The sequence below is a fragment of the Coffea arabica genome, chromosome 9e (genome assembly GCF_036785885.1).
Source record: "Coffea arabica cultivar ET-39 chromosome 9e, Coffea Arabica ET-39 HiFi, whole genome shotgun sequence".
NCBI lineage: Eukaryota > Viridiplantae > Streptophyta > Magnoliopsida > Gentianales > Rubiaceae > Coffea > Coffea arabica.
Genome location: NC_092327.1, coordinates 29,475,625 through 29,489,390, shown reverse-complemented (window position 1 = coordinate 29,489,390; position 13,766 = coordinate 29,475,625). Strand labels below are relative to the sequence as shown.

Here is a 13,766-nt window from a genome sequence, read left to right as displayed (position 1 = left end):
ATATTATAAAAGAAGGAATGTTGGTAGAAAAGTAAAAGTTCACAGATTTACCCTTGATAATAGGTGGGTTGTGCCTTACAACCCCTATCTTCTTGCTCTGTTCGATTGTTACAAGAACGTGGAGATTTGTTCTACCATTAAGCTAGTCAACTACTTGTATAAGTATGTGTTTAAAGGGCATGATTTGGTTTGCTTTAAGATTATGACAGATGATAGCGCTATTGATATTGATGAGATTAAAGTGTTTCAAAACGTAGATATATTTCACCTCCAGAAGCATTTTGGCGCATCTATGAGTTCTATTTAAATGAGATGACACCATCTGTTTATGCTCTCCAAGTTCACCTTCCAAATCAACAGCTTGTATCTTTTGACAGGAACTCAGATCTACTACAATTGTTAGCAAAAGCTGACTTTTCAAAAACCAATGCAACTATTGCTAACTGAATTTTTCAAAATGAATGCAACCAATGCAATAGCTGAAAATCTTAAATGCTTTATAGATATTTCCCTTAGCATTTTGTTTGGTCTTCTAAGTATAAGCACTGGACAGAAAGAAAGCATTGAAAAGTAATAGGTAGATTCGTCAATGTTAATCCAAGATAGGGAGAAAGGTACTCTCTAAGACTTCTCTTAATGTATATTCGTGGACCGATTTCATTCGATGATCTCTTGACTGTCAATGATAAAAAGATGAATTCGTTCAGAGAGGCACTACAAGAAAACGGGCTTTTTGCAACGCTTTTGCTGTGGCACAAGGATCAAGTGCGGTAAATAAGCAGCAAATTTCAATTTGTGCTGCAACTTTCACAACGGTTTCTAATTTTTACATAAAAACGACATAGTTTTAATAAAACCCATAAAAGGGCACTTGGAAAGGTTAAGTGTCTTTTTCTTGATCTTTTGTTCCGGGTCGTGTAATGCTTAAAGACTGAAGAATAAATTCTGACCACGTGAGAAGGACATAGTAATCACTTTCTGTGATTGGCTTAAGATAGCCTTGACTTGCTAAAGACAGAAAACATCCTTTTTTGAACCAATATTCAGATCTTAACTCCGTACGTCGTATATTACCCACCTCACAATATTCAGATCTTAACTCTCCAAAGATCGAATTCTTCAAACTTATCTTGGTGGACCGAATTCTTCAAACTGTTATAGGTCAGATACATAGACCGAATTCTTCCGCTCATCCAAAACCACTGCAGTACGCAGCTCGGATAAGAGTTTGTCAATTTTTTCACCGTCTCTGCTTCAAATATAGCAGAAATCAAAAGCTCTTACGCCATCACTATTACAGAGAAAAAGGTAAAAATTCTTCCATATGATTTTCGATTTCTATGTTTTTTCCCTCGTATGTCTTTGTGACCTGCACTCTTCTCTGAATTTCGGTTAATAAGATTTGGCACAAAACCCTAATTTGATTGGGCAAAGTAATTGGTCCTCTGTTGATTCTGAATTTTGTCAACCACAGTTGTCGAAATTCCTACAGCTGAAAGCTCGAACAAATTGACCCAACCATTTGAGTCATTGACTTCAAAAATTAGGTCTCGCGGCAACTAGAAGAGTCTGCCCCACTACAGCCCCTGTTCGTTGATATTGGTGTGTTCATGTAAGTGTTTCTTGTAATTTAATGTAATGCGGATTATGAATCTGCATCCTTCATTCTAGTTGATGGGTAATATATGTTTTCCTTGTTTATATGTCCGTGAGCTCATTTTACCACTATTTATCACGTTTAGCATCTGACAAATCCAGACCCTTCTAATAGATACATGATTTAACTTTTCAGTTTTTCTTTTGCCATTAATTGTTGGCATCTGCATTTTGACTTGCTGTTTAGCATCCACAGATTGTGTACTTTATGATGGCTATAACTTCTGACCCCTATTATCTATTGAGAAATGCTGGTATCCCTAGTAGGGAACCTTGCTGTTTCATCCTTTGGCTGTATTTTCTCATCTGAAGACTTTATCTGTGACCTTAACTTTTAAAAGATTCATGCGATGAATATATCTTGCTCAGATGCACTCATATCTGTGGTCATTATAGATTTTATTGAAAGGACAATTACTGGACTTAAAATTGTCTTTTAGTTACTTCAGTTATGCATGTGTGTTTGTCTTTCAGTGTGTATTATCTCATTTTTTGTTGCTGGGAGAGATCATATTTCCTGAATTGCAGAAAAGTATAATGAGGTTTGAAAATGCCATTATTATAAGTGGTGAACAAATAAAAGTAGATAAGTTCTTGTACATAGTTGAACAGCAATCTAACTATCTGAATTGCCCATAACCATCATCTGCCTAGCAATTGTAGCTTGCTAGCAATTAAATGTTCTACCAAGTTGCAATTAGGAATTTGTAAGACAATCTAGCTCCCCTGATTTATCTATGTTTCTTTTTCTTGCAAACAGAACACTGGTTTGCATATTGACATAAATTCACCACATTCTTTTGGCATTGAGAAGTTGGGTTAACTGTTAACATCGCATTCCACTATGAGCATAGCAAACTGGGATGCACATGCTGCACTTTATTTTTTATTTTTCTGAGGATAGTAATGTTTCATGGGTTAGGGAAGGTGTTGATGGAGTTATACTTGATGCACAAACTACAAAATCCAAGGCACACGTTGCTGAAGTTGATGATGGATTCTTCTCTGATGAGGATAATCTTGGGATTGACAATATGATTGATGATACAAGTGATGATGATGATTTTTTTGATAAAGCCCAACAAGGAGACAAGGCTGATGATTGACTCTAATTTTGGAATATAATCCTAACAATTTGTTATATGAAGTTTAGATATGCCAATATTAGATGAAGTTACTGATTAGTATGAAAAATATTAATTGTGGGATCATTTTCACTGCCTTGGATGTCAATTTATAATTCCTTATGTTCATATTAGTCTCCTTGATAACCTGCATTCTACTTCTTTTTTTAGCAGGTTGGTAATGCTGGATTTACCTTATGTTCAATTTATGATTCCTTATGTTCATATTAGCAAGTTGGTAATGTTGGTTTCATTGGGTTATAGTTCCTTAATATGTATATGTTCTTTGTGTTTGCAGATTTTAGAAACTTAAACTCCAAAAGTAAGATGATACAACACTCTCTTTGCCTTCAAAATTAATCATCTTACTTAACTTTGCCTTCAAAAATCAGAAGCTGCTTTTATAGGTTTTCCATGGCACCAAGTAAGAAGGGGCCCCGCAAAGTTGTTGGGCCAATGTCCGGAGCGCATATTGAGTCCACTAATAGTTTGAACCCTGCACTACAGTCAAGCTCTCAATCTTATCAGACTTGCCCCAGTCATTATTCAAAGCCTCCAGCACATAAGTTCATTGGGGCAATGCCTGGAATACGCATAGACCCTACATCTAGCTCAAACTCTGTTTCTCGACCTAATTGTCAAGCGAAATCACATGACTCCAATTCAAATTCAAACTCAGCTTCTAGCTTTATTGCTGCTTCTCAGTTCAACTCTAAAGCCAATTCACATCAGTTGAACTCCAAGGCTGATTCTCAACTAAATTCCCATCCTAATTCACATATCCGTCAAGGCTTTCATTCTCAACCACTAGTAGACCATCGTGAGCAACCAGATTCCTTTGATAACAATGATTCTGAAGCTGGATCAGGTTCTTCATATGATTCAGAAGACATAGAGGATGTCTTTGATGGTACTTTTGATGATGATGATTCTAGTGAAGAAGGTCGGTTGGAAAAGAAAAGATTACCAGAAATAGTTTTGAGTCTAGCATTCCTTATTATAAGCTTTGTATAATATTCATAAAAAAAATTATATGAATCACAATTTCTTCTTTTGTATGTGTATGTGTTTTTTGTACACAGGAGACAATAGTGGTAGAGGACTAGCCAGACGAAGTGCTGGTTGGGGTGGTGGAAAGAAATTGGAGTTAGTTTGGAATGCACGGGGCCAAGTAATTGGTCCTAATGCTACACAGTATATAAGTCAAGTAGGAATCTTAGTAAAGGATGGTAATAAATTACCACTCACGTACACAGATTGGAGGGCCATGCCTGAAGGATCTAAGGAGAGATTTTGGGAAGATATTAAGGTATTTTGACTCACTATCAAAGTTAGCAACATTTTTTTTCTTTTTATTTCATACAATCTTGTAGCTTGTGAATGTTTAAAATTTTGTTTTGTAATTTTTGATAGAGAAATACAAATATTGATGATACATACAAGAAAGTACAAATGATAAGGGTCAGCAAATTGTGGAGAAATTGGAAATCAAAAGTCAAGAGCATGTATTTCACTCCTTATAGGAGGCACAGGTCATGGCTATTAGCACACTGTCCTGCAAGAGTTGAGGAGGATCAATGGCCTATTTTGGTTGATTATTGGAGCTCAGAAGATGTCAAGGCATGTATTTATTGTCACATCTCTTTTGCTTTTGAATTAAATTCTAGTGCTATTATGATTTTGATGTGTTGTTAACTACCTTTTTCTGTTTTGTACATAATTAGAAGCAAAGCAAGATTAATAGCAAGAATCGAAAAAAAACAAAAGATGCCACATCGAACAGGGCGAAAAGATCATGTGAACCTCAGGGAAGAGGTATATTAAATTCTAATGCTTATGTTTCTAGCAATTTTTTCTGGAACATAGTCTTATTTAGAAATATTAACACTTTAGTTTGTACATTGAATATGTGGCAGCTTCGGATTAAAACTGGAAAAGAGCCTTCGAAACTAGACGTTTTTATTCATTCAAGACAAGGAAAACAAATGGATGAGTTGACTTCACAAACAATTGTAAGAATAGCTTTTAGTCACTTTTTATTGGTTTTACTTCATAAATAATTCTTTCTTCTGTCTGTTTTTCAATTTAGGCAACTATGAATGAGGAAATACAAAAACTGCCAGAGACATCCAGGGATGATAATTTTGTGAAAGATATACTCTATGAAAATATTCTTGGACCTGAAAAACCAGGTCGTCTTCGAACTTATGGGGTAGGTGCGACTCCAAAAGACGTGTATAGGATGTCAGATAACATGAATGATGGACAAAAGAAAGCATTTGACGATGCAGTGAATGAGAAAGTGGAAATCATACGTGGTGAACTACGAGAAGAAATGAATTCGAAATTGGCAGATTTTAAGGAGGAGTTGATTGCTCAATTTGAAGCAAGAATGGTTTGGGATAACTATTTTGTTAAATATTATAGTTTTTCTAATTTTTTTTATTGCTTTAGTTACTATTGATCTTTGTTCTTCCAGAGGGCATCCACATGTGACTTGGCATCACTCCAAAGAAGAGAAATGAATGCAGCAAAACAATCTCAAATTTCGGACTCATTAGAGGTTGTATATTAATTCATACAATTCGATTTTGTGTTCAAACTCTCTGAAATATCAGCAGCTATGGCCTGATTTTCTTTTCTTCACACTTTGTTGATAATGTAACAGGTTGGTGATAGAATGAACAGGGAAGTTGGAACAAATGATGCTGAAATGTACAAGGAAGTTGGAACAAATGATGCTGAAATAAACAAGTGTGAAATGAATAAAAAAGTTTCTTCAATTGCTGATATTCTTGAGGTATAGTATGCGTACTTTGAGTTGGTCCTTCTATAGAAGACCAATTTTGCTAAGTTCCTTGTTGATATTGAATTGTGCATGACTTCCTTGTTGATGACTATTTGTGCATGAGCTGCTTGTTGATATTTAATTGACTAGTCTTTTGTTATACCAGAACCATCATACAAAGAAGAAAAGGAGCCGGACTACTTGCAAACGACTTGCTTGAGGTACTGGAAAAGTTTCTGGAAATAACTCTATTCTGTCAAGTTTTCCATTGAGTATTTGTATGATTGGGAAAACGAGCTGTTTTTGTTAAGATTTAGCCAGCTATTTATGGGACATAATGTAGTAGAAGTGGTCTTAATTTTCAGTGTCTGTGAAAAGGTTGAATTACAAATTCCGTTTCAGTATCTATTGTTATATTAACGTTTTCTTCATGCTTAATGGGTTGGGGTTATATGAGCAGGGGACTAATAGAATACACTTTGCAGCCCTAGACTTGATGGTACATTGGAAGCATGCGGATTGGGAGATATGAAGATGTTTTTGAGAGATGTATGATGAAGTGTTGTACTTTTCAAGACAAGCACATTTTGGAATATATGAAACATCTTGTAATTGGAGCGAACAATTGTAGAATTTGACTAAAACAATGTATGGTACTTTATTCTAGTGTATTGTGGAACTATATTTTGTTATAATATTCGATTTTAGGATATTTGAGCATGATAATTATTGTACCATGAAAAATTTGATTTCTGGTCTTTATATTGGTGACTTTTTTGCGACGCAAGTTTTTGTCGCATGACATTGTGGACATTTTGTAGCGCATTTTTTGTGCCGCAAGTAGAGTGATGCAAATGCATGCGACATGTTGAAAAATTGTGTCGTTTTCTTTTGTAACGGCTACTTTTGTGACACAATTTAATTCCGTCGCATTTGTGCCGCAAAAAGGTTTTCGCGGCGGTTTTTGGACTTTTTGCAGCATATTTCTGGCGTCGTGAAAAGTCAGTTTTCTTGTAGTATACTCTGGTGCTTGGGCTGTTGCAATCTAATACGTATATAGAAGAAACGCTTGAGAAAGCTACTACATTTCAGATGCCATCTTTGCTCAGATTGTTATTTGCTACTCTTCTGGTCTATTGTTCTCCAATTGATCCCACAATGTTATGGAAAAATTTTGAATTGGATTTCCCTAAAGACTATGAGTGGTATAAACAATATCATGATTACTCTCTTGTTAAAATTAGGGGATTGGTTCTAGCTAATATTAATAGATAGCTTCAGTAGATAGGTACAAGCATTACTACCTATCAGTTACCATCAAATAAGGCACACATAACAAAGGAGACAGAAGCTAAAAGAAACATAGACATACTATCAGAAGATCTACTAATGCCTTTGAAATTAAATTCCTAGCATAAATATGCTTATGACCTGATCCTACAAGCACGGTTCTCTTCACAAGGACATTTTTTTTTATTGATGGTCCTCTTCACAAGGACATTTCTATATCGGTCGCTGCTTGCTATTTTGAGATCACAAGGTCATATAGCCATTGCAGTGGCAACCTCTGGAATTGCAGCATCTATTCATCCTAGAGGAAGAACTGCACACTCAAGGTTTAAGATACCCCTTGATTTTTCAAAGAACAAAACCTGCCAACATAGTAAGCAAGACAGTGTTGCAAAGCTGCTCTTAGAGTCTAAACTAATCTTGTGGGATGAGGCTTCCATGGCTAAACAAGAAACTGTTGAGGCATTTGATGATTTACTTAGAGACATAATGGAATCTGATCTACCTTTTGGAGGCAAAGTTGTTGTAGACGCTACTTGTTATTGAGCAAGCGACAAAGGAAGTCCTTTTGCAGTCATGCTTTCTCAATTCTCCATTGCGGTCTAAGCTTCATAAATTGAAGTTGACAAAAGATATGTGGGCTATATTAGATCCTCAGTTTTTTAAATTCTTGTTAAGATTTGGCGAAGGAAATGAACCCGTGGACTTGAACGGTGAAATAATTTTGTCCAGAGATTTAGTCATTCCTTATTATGATAAAGAAGAATCTTTAAATAGGTTAAATGACTTAATATTGTCTTGTTTTAATTGTCTGCCCTTTAACGTATACAATTGCTAATTTAACTTCTTTATTAACAAGTTACTACATTGCATTTTTTTCATATTTAGCTCTCTATTCCCAAGATCCTTATAGTATGATCATAGATGTATTATTGCCCCTAAAAATAGTGTAGTTGATGAGCTCAATGATATAATGATTAGAAGGTTTCCTAGAAAGCATCACACTTACATTAACACAGACAAAATTGTTGATCAGCAGCACTAGGGTGATTATAAGAATTTCCTTAATTCTTAGAATCCAAAAGGTTTTCCTTCTCACAGGTTAATGTTAAAAGAAAATTGTCCAATTATACTGATGAGGAATCTATATCCTCTTGAAGGCCAGTGCAATGGCACAAGGTTCATATGTAAAGAGCTTGGCCAACACACTATTTCTGCTGAAATTGTCTTCGGCCAACATTGAGAAAGAGAGTTCTTATTCCAACGATACCCTTACAAACTGCTAACAATCCAAAGAATTCCATTGCATTCATAAGGACTCAGTTTCCTATTTGACTTTGTTTTGCATTGACCATTAATAAGTCTCAAGGACAGACTCTCGACTATGTTGGCATTTACTTAGGTGAGCCTATCCTTTCTCATGGACAGCTATATATGGCCTTGTCTAGAGCAAGAACTTCAAATGAGCTGAAAATACTTATTGTACCAGGAACTTTTGTTGGTATAAAAGTAAACTGCAAAACTAGAAATGTTGTGTTCAATGAAAATTTTGAATTAAGCCATCAGTAGAATGTTCTTATATTTAGGTATACTTGCAGGAGTTTATCACTGTGTTTACTAATTGTTAAGGCGTTATCTATAGATAAGCTTGTACATTATGAACTTTTTTTCTTTTTTCATAGGATGTCTGACTTGTTGCCGATTGGGGGATATCATGCCTGATATGAAAAACTGGCCTTGTATTATCATAGTTCAATAGAAGCAATACGTCATCGAACCTATAGGAACACCAACCAAAAAACAAAAGTTTATCTTCTATGATTCAGAGGTTGCATTTTAGAACATGAAACGGTTATTAATTATTTGATCTTTTATTTGTTTGTGAATCATGTTGGTTATGTGTAAACCTTGTTTTGCTAATAGGGCTCTAAAGTTGAAGGGATAATCTTCAATGTTGACATAGTTTATAGAAAATATAAGATCTTGAATGCTGATGTTAGGCCTATTCTGCCAAAGTTTCAAACACTTGAATTAACCAAATAGTGGGTTCTCACCACTAAAACTGTCATTCAAGAGATTAATGACAATGAAGACATTATGCCAGCTAAATTTGGTTTGACTAAGTTTGCTGAATACTGATTTAGCTGAATACATGAATGACAGAAGCAAGTCTGTTAGTGAGTATCTAAATAGTCTATCATTCTTGTTTTTATCACCAATCATTGTTTTCTCAAATTGCCTTCTTCCTCTTCACTGATGTGCCCGGAGTGGTGATCAGTTCATTATCCAAGAAAATGATCACTAGAAACTCTAAATAGTCAAATGTTCAAAAATTTGTCCTCCTTAATGAAGAATATGCAATCTCCTTTTATAATGCTGCACATTTTTTTACTAGCCTTACCTCCTTCTATGTCAATATTAGGTTCCAAAAAATCTTGCTAACTTTATGGGATGATTTTCTAAGCAATAAAGGTCAAGTTTGTTGAATAACATACAAAGCTATCCCGTTATCATTGGTCGAAGGTTGAAAGTTAGCAACTACAATGGTCTGTTGAAATGCTGTCTTTTTTGTATTATAACCTTTATTTGTATATCAAACTTGTCAGTCATAACTCAAGTTTTATGCTATTGTTTATTCTACAGGTGTTGCGCTCTTTACTTGGTTCAATTCTGCACTTCTTGTTGATCCGCGTATCACGAAGCAAGAGAACTCAAGAATTAGTACAATGACTCTAACTAACATTTTTTAATGCAACACAATATCAACTGTATCATTTTCCCCCTTATTTTCTTATTTCATTATTCTTTTTGTAGGGCAATGAGAAATACTAAGTTGATTGCAGAAATCATTGATGCAAGAGTTACATTAATTACAATCCTGCACTTTAAGAACAGACCAGAAAACTACTCTAATTTGCAATGTTACACCGTCACAGAAGTTGATGAAGTAATAAACTGTTATGTAATCTTATAACTTTTTCATGTATGTTTAGCCTTTCATCTAATATTTGTGTATCTTTTAGACTACCTGGGTCAAAGCAAGGCAAAATGTTGGTAATGAGTTGCGCAAAATGTTACCAAGCTACTGCAGCAGACTATGGAATTGAGCTTACTTGTAATTCAAGTAAAGAGAAAGGCCTTGCTATGCCTATGTCCTATATCACTAAATGATCAACTTTAAATTTACTACTGAATTGTTCTTAATCTCAATGTCATAGAACATATCACCTAAGGACCTATATGCTTATCTTTTCTGGTGCTGTTTTAACATTAATTCGAGTGATGACAGTGGAGTTATACTAGCTTCCATCTTTGGAGACCTGAGAGAAAAAATTCTCACCTTCACTGCCCTCGAAGCAATGGATCATTTAATCAGGTTATTTTAACTGATCAAATTTGATAATAAATATACTGTTTACTTGTCACCTCTCATATCCTATATGTTTCTTACAGAATCTTGAACTTCCACTTGAGTTTGTTCATACTTAGCTTCAAACAAAGACTTTTCTAGTTTATATTAAACCAGTCCAGACGCAGCTGGTTGATGCCAGGCAGCATTATATGATTTTATATTGTTCTAAACTTGAACCAGAATTTGGTCCTGCTCAGTTAACAGGTCAAGCAAAAGTTGTCTATCTTTCAACTATCCAGGAAACTGAAAATAAGCAGCTGCTGACCATAGGTTGATGAATATACCTGAAGTTCTAATATATGACTATGTTTTTCTTGGAATTAACTGTTAACTTAACTAAGACTTGTGCCTACAGGAGAGGGCATTTCTGGCTCAATAGTGCGTGTTCACCTTACTCAAAAGTTTGATGAAATGAAAACTCTCGACAGCGATGTCTTTGAAAGTTTAGATGACAACGCCAAAAAGAAAGCAAAATTAGGCTAAATTGCCTACATCTTTTGGACCACTCAAACATTAATATTTTTTGGCTTCGTGATCTACACTTCTATATTTAGGCAGATTATTTATAGCTTTTGGAAATGCTGCTCATTTATTCACAATTCCTTGGCTTTTATATGTGGTTATCTCCTAAACAGCATTTGTCATGGTCATTGAACTTTGATAATAACACTTGTATCAAAATTCTTGACAGGTTTTCAAAGATGAACTGAAATCCTCCATCCTAGATAGCATGAGGATTTTGACAGATATCTTTGGAACTCCCTTTCTACAGAAGTAGCAGCTTTATAATCCATATAATTTGTGATCCCTTTCCATTCCTTGATATTTTTTCAAACAAAATTATTATTATCAGCTTTCAAATCTCTAGCTTTGTATACACCCTTCTTGATTTGTTATAACAATCAGTATCTTTGACACATAAGACATATATTTAGCTCTTGCTACTTATATGTCAAACTATTTGCTGGCTATATATATGGTAAACATGACAAGTACACGGTGAATTATAAATTCACCTTCAAACCATTAAAACATTACAAATGCACATTGGATTATAACTTTACATGCAGTCAGTTGACAACTCACACTTAATATTTGCCATTGAAAGGTCTTTTCTATTCATTGTTCCTTACCTTCCTCTACTATAACTAATAAATCTTTGCATTCTTGGTAGGAAAAAACTTGCACTTAGCATTAAAAGCAACAAAAAATACATATTGTTTTACATGGATGTATTCTTTATATATATGCTCTTTACCAATTAGAAAATCATCAATAAAAACTGAACACCATACATTTGTACTTGCGTCTTTTATGCATAGGAACTTGGCAACAAGTAAGCTGCATTCTTTTGTATTTCTAACCTTCATCAGATAATACAGCCTTATGCTCACATTTTCTATTAACTAAGTACTTTTTTGTTTTTTAATTTCTTTATCTTTACTCCTATTAGCTCATTGGCAGAAACATTCTCTATATCTCCAACAAATTTTCATCTGGCAAATAACTGCTTACTAGCTTGCTGTGTTCTCCTCAAGCGCATCCACAGAGGACGAGTTAACTTTTTGCCCATGTTCACCTACATTATAGCATCTAGAGTTGTACAACATGGTTTTGTTTAACAATATTTGTCCTACCTCATTTTTCAAGGTATTACCTACTCAGTTTGAATCATTACTTCATCAACACCGATACAATAGAGTTATTCTAAGATGTGTACTGTGGCAATGGCCTATCACAGTGTCTAATCATTCATTCAGAGAAGGATGGGATGCTTTTTCCGAACACAACATTGTTAAAAGACATGACATGCTATTTCTTCGCCATGCTGGAAATCTAATATTTGATGTCATTTATTTTTGTGAGCTACAAAAATAGGTTTCTTTTCTCTAGACAGTTCCCTTACCAGACTTTTTGAATATGAATATCATTGCTTCACAAGTAAAAAAATCATTGTATCTATCATATATCCTCGTCTATTTCATATATTACTTTTAGGGCAAATTATCCATTTGGCCCTTGAACTTTTAGTTTAGGCAAAATTCAGCTCTCAAACTATTTTTAGTCAACTTTTAGCCCTCGAACTTGTAAAATTGGGAACCCGTGACCCTTTTGGCTAGTTTATCCAATTTTGCAATAGAAAAGTTAAATCACACGAGTGGCAGCATGCGTTATAGAAGGGCCTTTTGTCCATAGAAAAATAAGCAAAAAGTGAACAAATCCTCCATCTTCTTCCCTTTCCCTAACCCAAATCCCTAATATCTTCTTCTTTCCTTTCCCTAACCCAAACCTCTTTCCCTAACATCTTTTTCCCTTTCCCTAAATCACAGCTCCTCAAAACTAGTAGTACTGATGGCTGCAAATCACAATTACACACTACCCTTCATGTATTGCCTTCAATTTGCATCATCACATTATATTTACCCTCAACTTGCAGCATTCCAGCAGAGACTCCAACTTTTTTTTTCTCTATAAGTATCATTATTACACCAAGCAACCAACTCAACACAAGTACCCTTAGAAGAAACTTAATGGTTTCTGCTACCATAGCTACTCTGTTTTTTTCTTAATTTTGCCTTCAACTTAGCAACTTTGGTCTTGGATCTTGATGCTGCAGTTTCAAATTCCTCTCTCTGCTTTTATGTTGTATTGATCCTCCTTAGAAGGCCGAGTATCAACTCAATAGAACAGCGGCATATCTTCTCGTCAATCCAATCCCAATACCCATAGGTACCAACTTGTTGTGAGCAAACAACGTACCTTCTTCCTAGGTTTCTATCATTCCACAAAATAATCATCTTTGTGACTTTACCGCAGGGACAAATAGGAAGTGAAGGGCTGTGATATTTGCACATTTTTGCTTGTTTCGTGGCACACTTCTCTCCCTTTCCTTTGCAATTCGTGTGTTCATATGTATTATAGATTTGGGTTAGGTAAAGGGAAGAAGAAGGAGGATTCATTCACTTTTTGCTTATTTTTGTGCGGACAAAAAGACTCTTCTATAAAGCATACTGCCATTCATGTGATTTGACTTTTCAGTTGCAAACTTAGATAAACTAGCCAAAAGAGTCACGGGTTCCCAATTTATAAGTTCAAGGGCTAAAAGTTAACTAAAAACAGTTCAAGGGCTAAATTTTACCTAAACTAAAAGTTCAAGGGCTAAACTGATAATTTGCCCTTACTTTTAATCTAACACATCGTCGTAATTACAGTTAATAGCCATTAAGCCACTAGACAACAGTAAGTTGCTTCCTCACTGAGGCCGGATTTTTGTCAAGATCTATTTGATTCTGTTTTGCTTTTATCAAATCTTTAACTCCACAACTCAAACAGTTTAGTGAGCTATTCCACCTTTACCTGTATTCTCTTAGTCGTCTCAAATTCCTTTCAAGCAATTTCCTTTTATTTCTACATACATTCTAATCTGCACCTACTAATGCTAGAAAATTTCATGCTTTGTTGATCACTTCATTAATGGTACCAGGACCCCCATGTT

General features: G+C 35.0%; 2 protein-coding genes across 4 annotated transcripts; both read left to right on the top strand.

Moving 5' to 3' along the window:
* The first annotated feature begins 1,232 nt into the window (after positions 1 to 1,232).
* LOC113709902 (uncharacterized) lies at positions 1,233 to 6,288 on the top strand. 3 transcript variants are annotated; one of them, XM_072065474.1, is made up of 9 exons: positions 1,233 to 1,308; positions 1,475 to 1,612; positions 4,505 to 4,595; positions 4,697 to 4,792; positions 4,870 to 5,175; positions 5,260 to 5,343; positions 5,449 to 5,580; positions 5,735 to 5,789; positions 6,054 to 6,288. In XM_072065474.1, exons 3-8 carry the CDS (start codon positions 4,548 to 4,550, stop codon positions 5,786 to 5,788), a joined length of 720 nt encoding a protein of 239 aa, XP_071921575.1. In that variant the 5' UTR covers positions 1,233 to 1,308; positions 1,475 to 1,612; positions 4,505 to 4,547; the 3' UTR covers position 5,789; positions 6,054 to 6,288. The 3 variants fall into 3 exon arrangements, 2 of the variants coding, with proteins under 2 accessions (XP_071921575.1, XP_027088548.2); XM_027232747.2 differs by lacking the exons at positions 1,233 to 1,308; positions 1,475 to 1,612 and adding an exon at positions 4,263 to 4,400; XR_011821294.1 differs by lacking the exons at positions 1,233 to 1,308; positions 1,475 to 1,612; positions 5,260 to 5,343; ... (1 more) ...; positions 5,735 to 5,789; positions 6,054 to 6,288 and adding exons at positions 3,156 to 3,723; positions 3,863 to 4,089; positions 4,194 to 4,400 and having other exon boundaries at positions 4,870 to 4,949.
* A 759-nt stretch (positions 6,289 to 7,047) lies between these two features.
* On the top strand, positions 7,048 to 7,404 carry LOC140014655 (uncharacterized). The gene has a single exon (XM_072065738.1). It carries the CDS (start codon positions 7,048 to 7,050, stop codon positions 7,402 to 7,404), a length of 357 nt encoding a protein of 118 aa, XP_071921839.1.
* Positions 7,405 to 13,766: the final 6,362 nt, after the last annotated feature.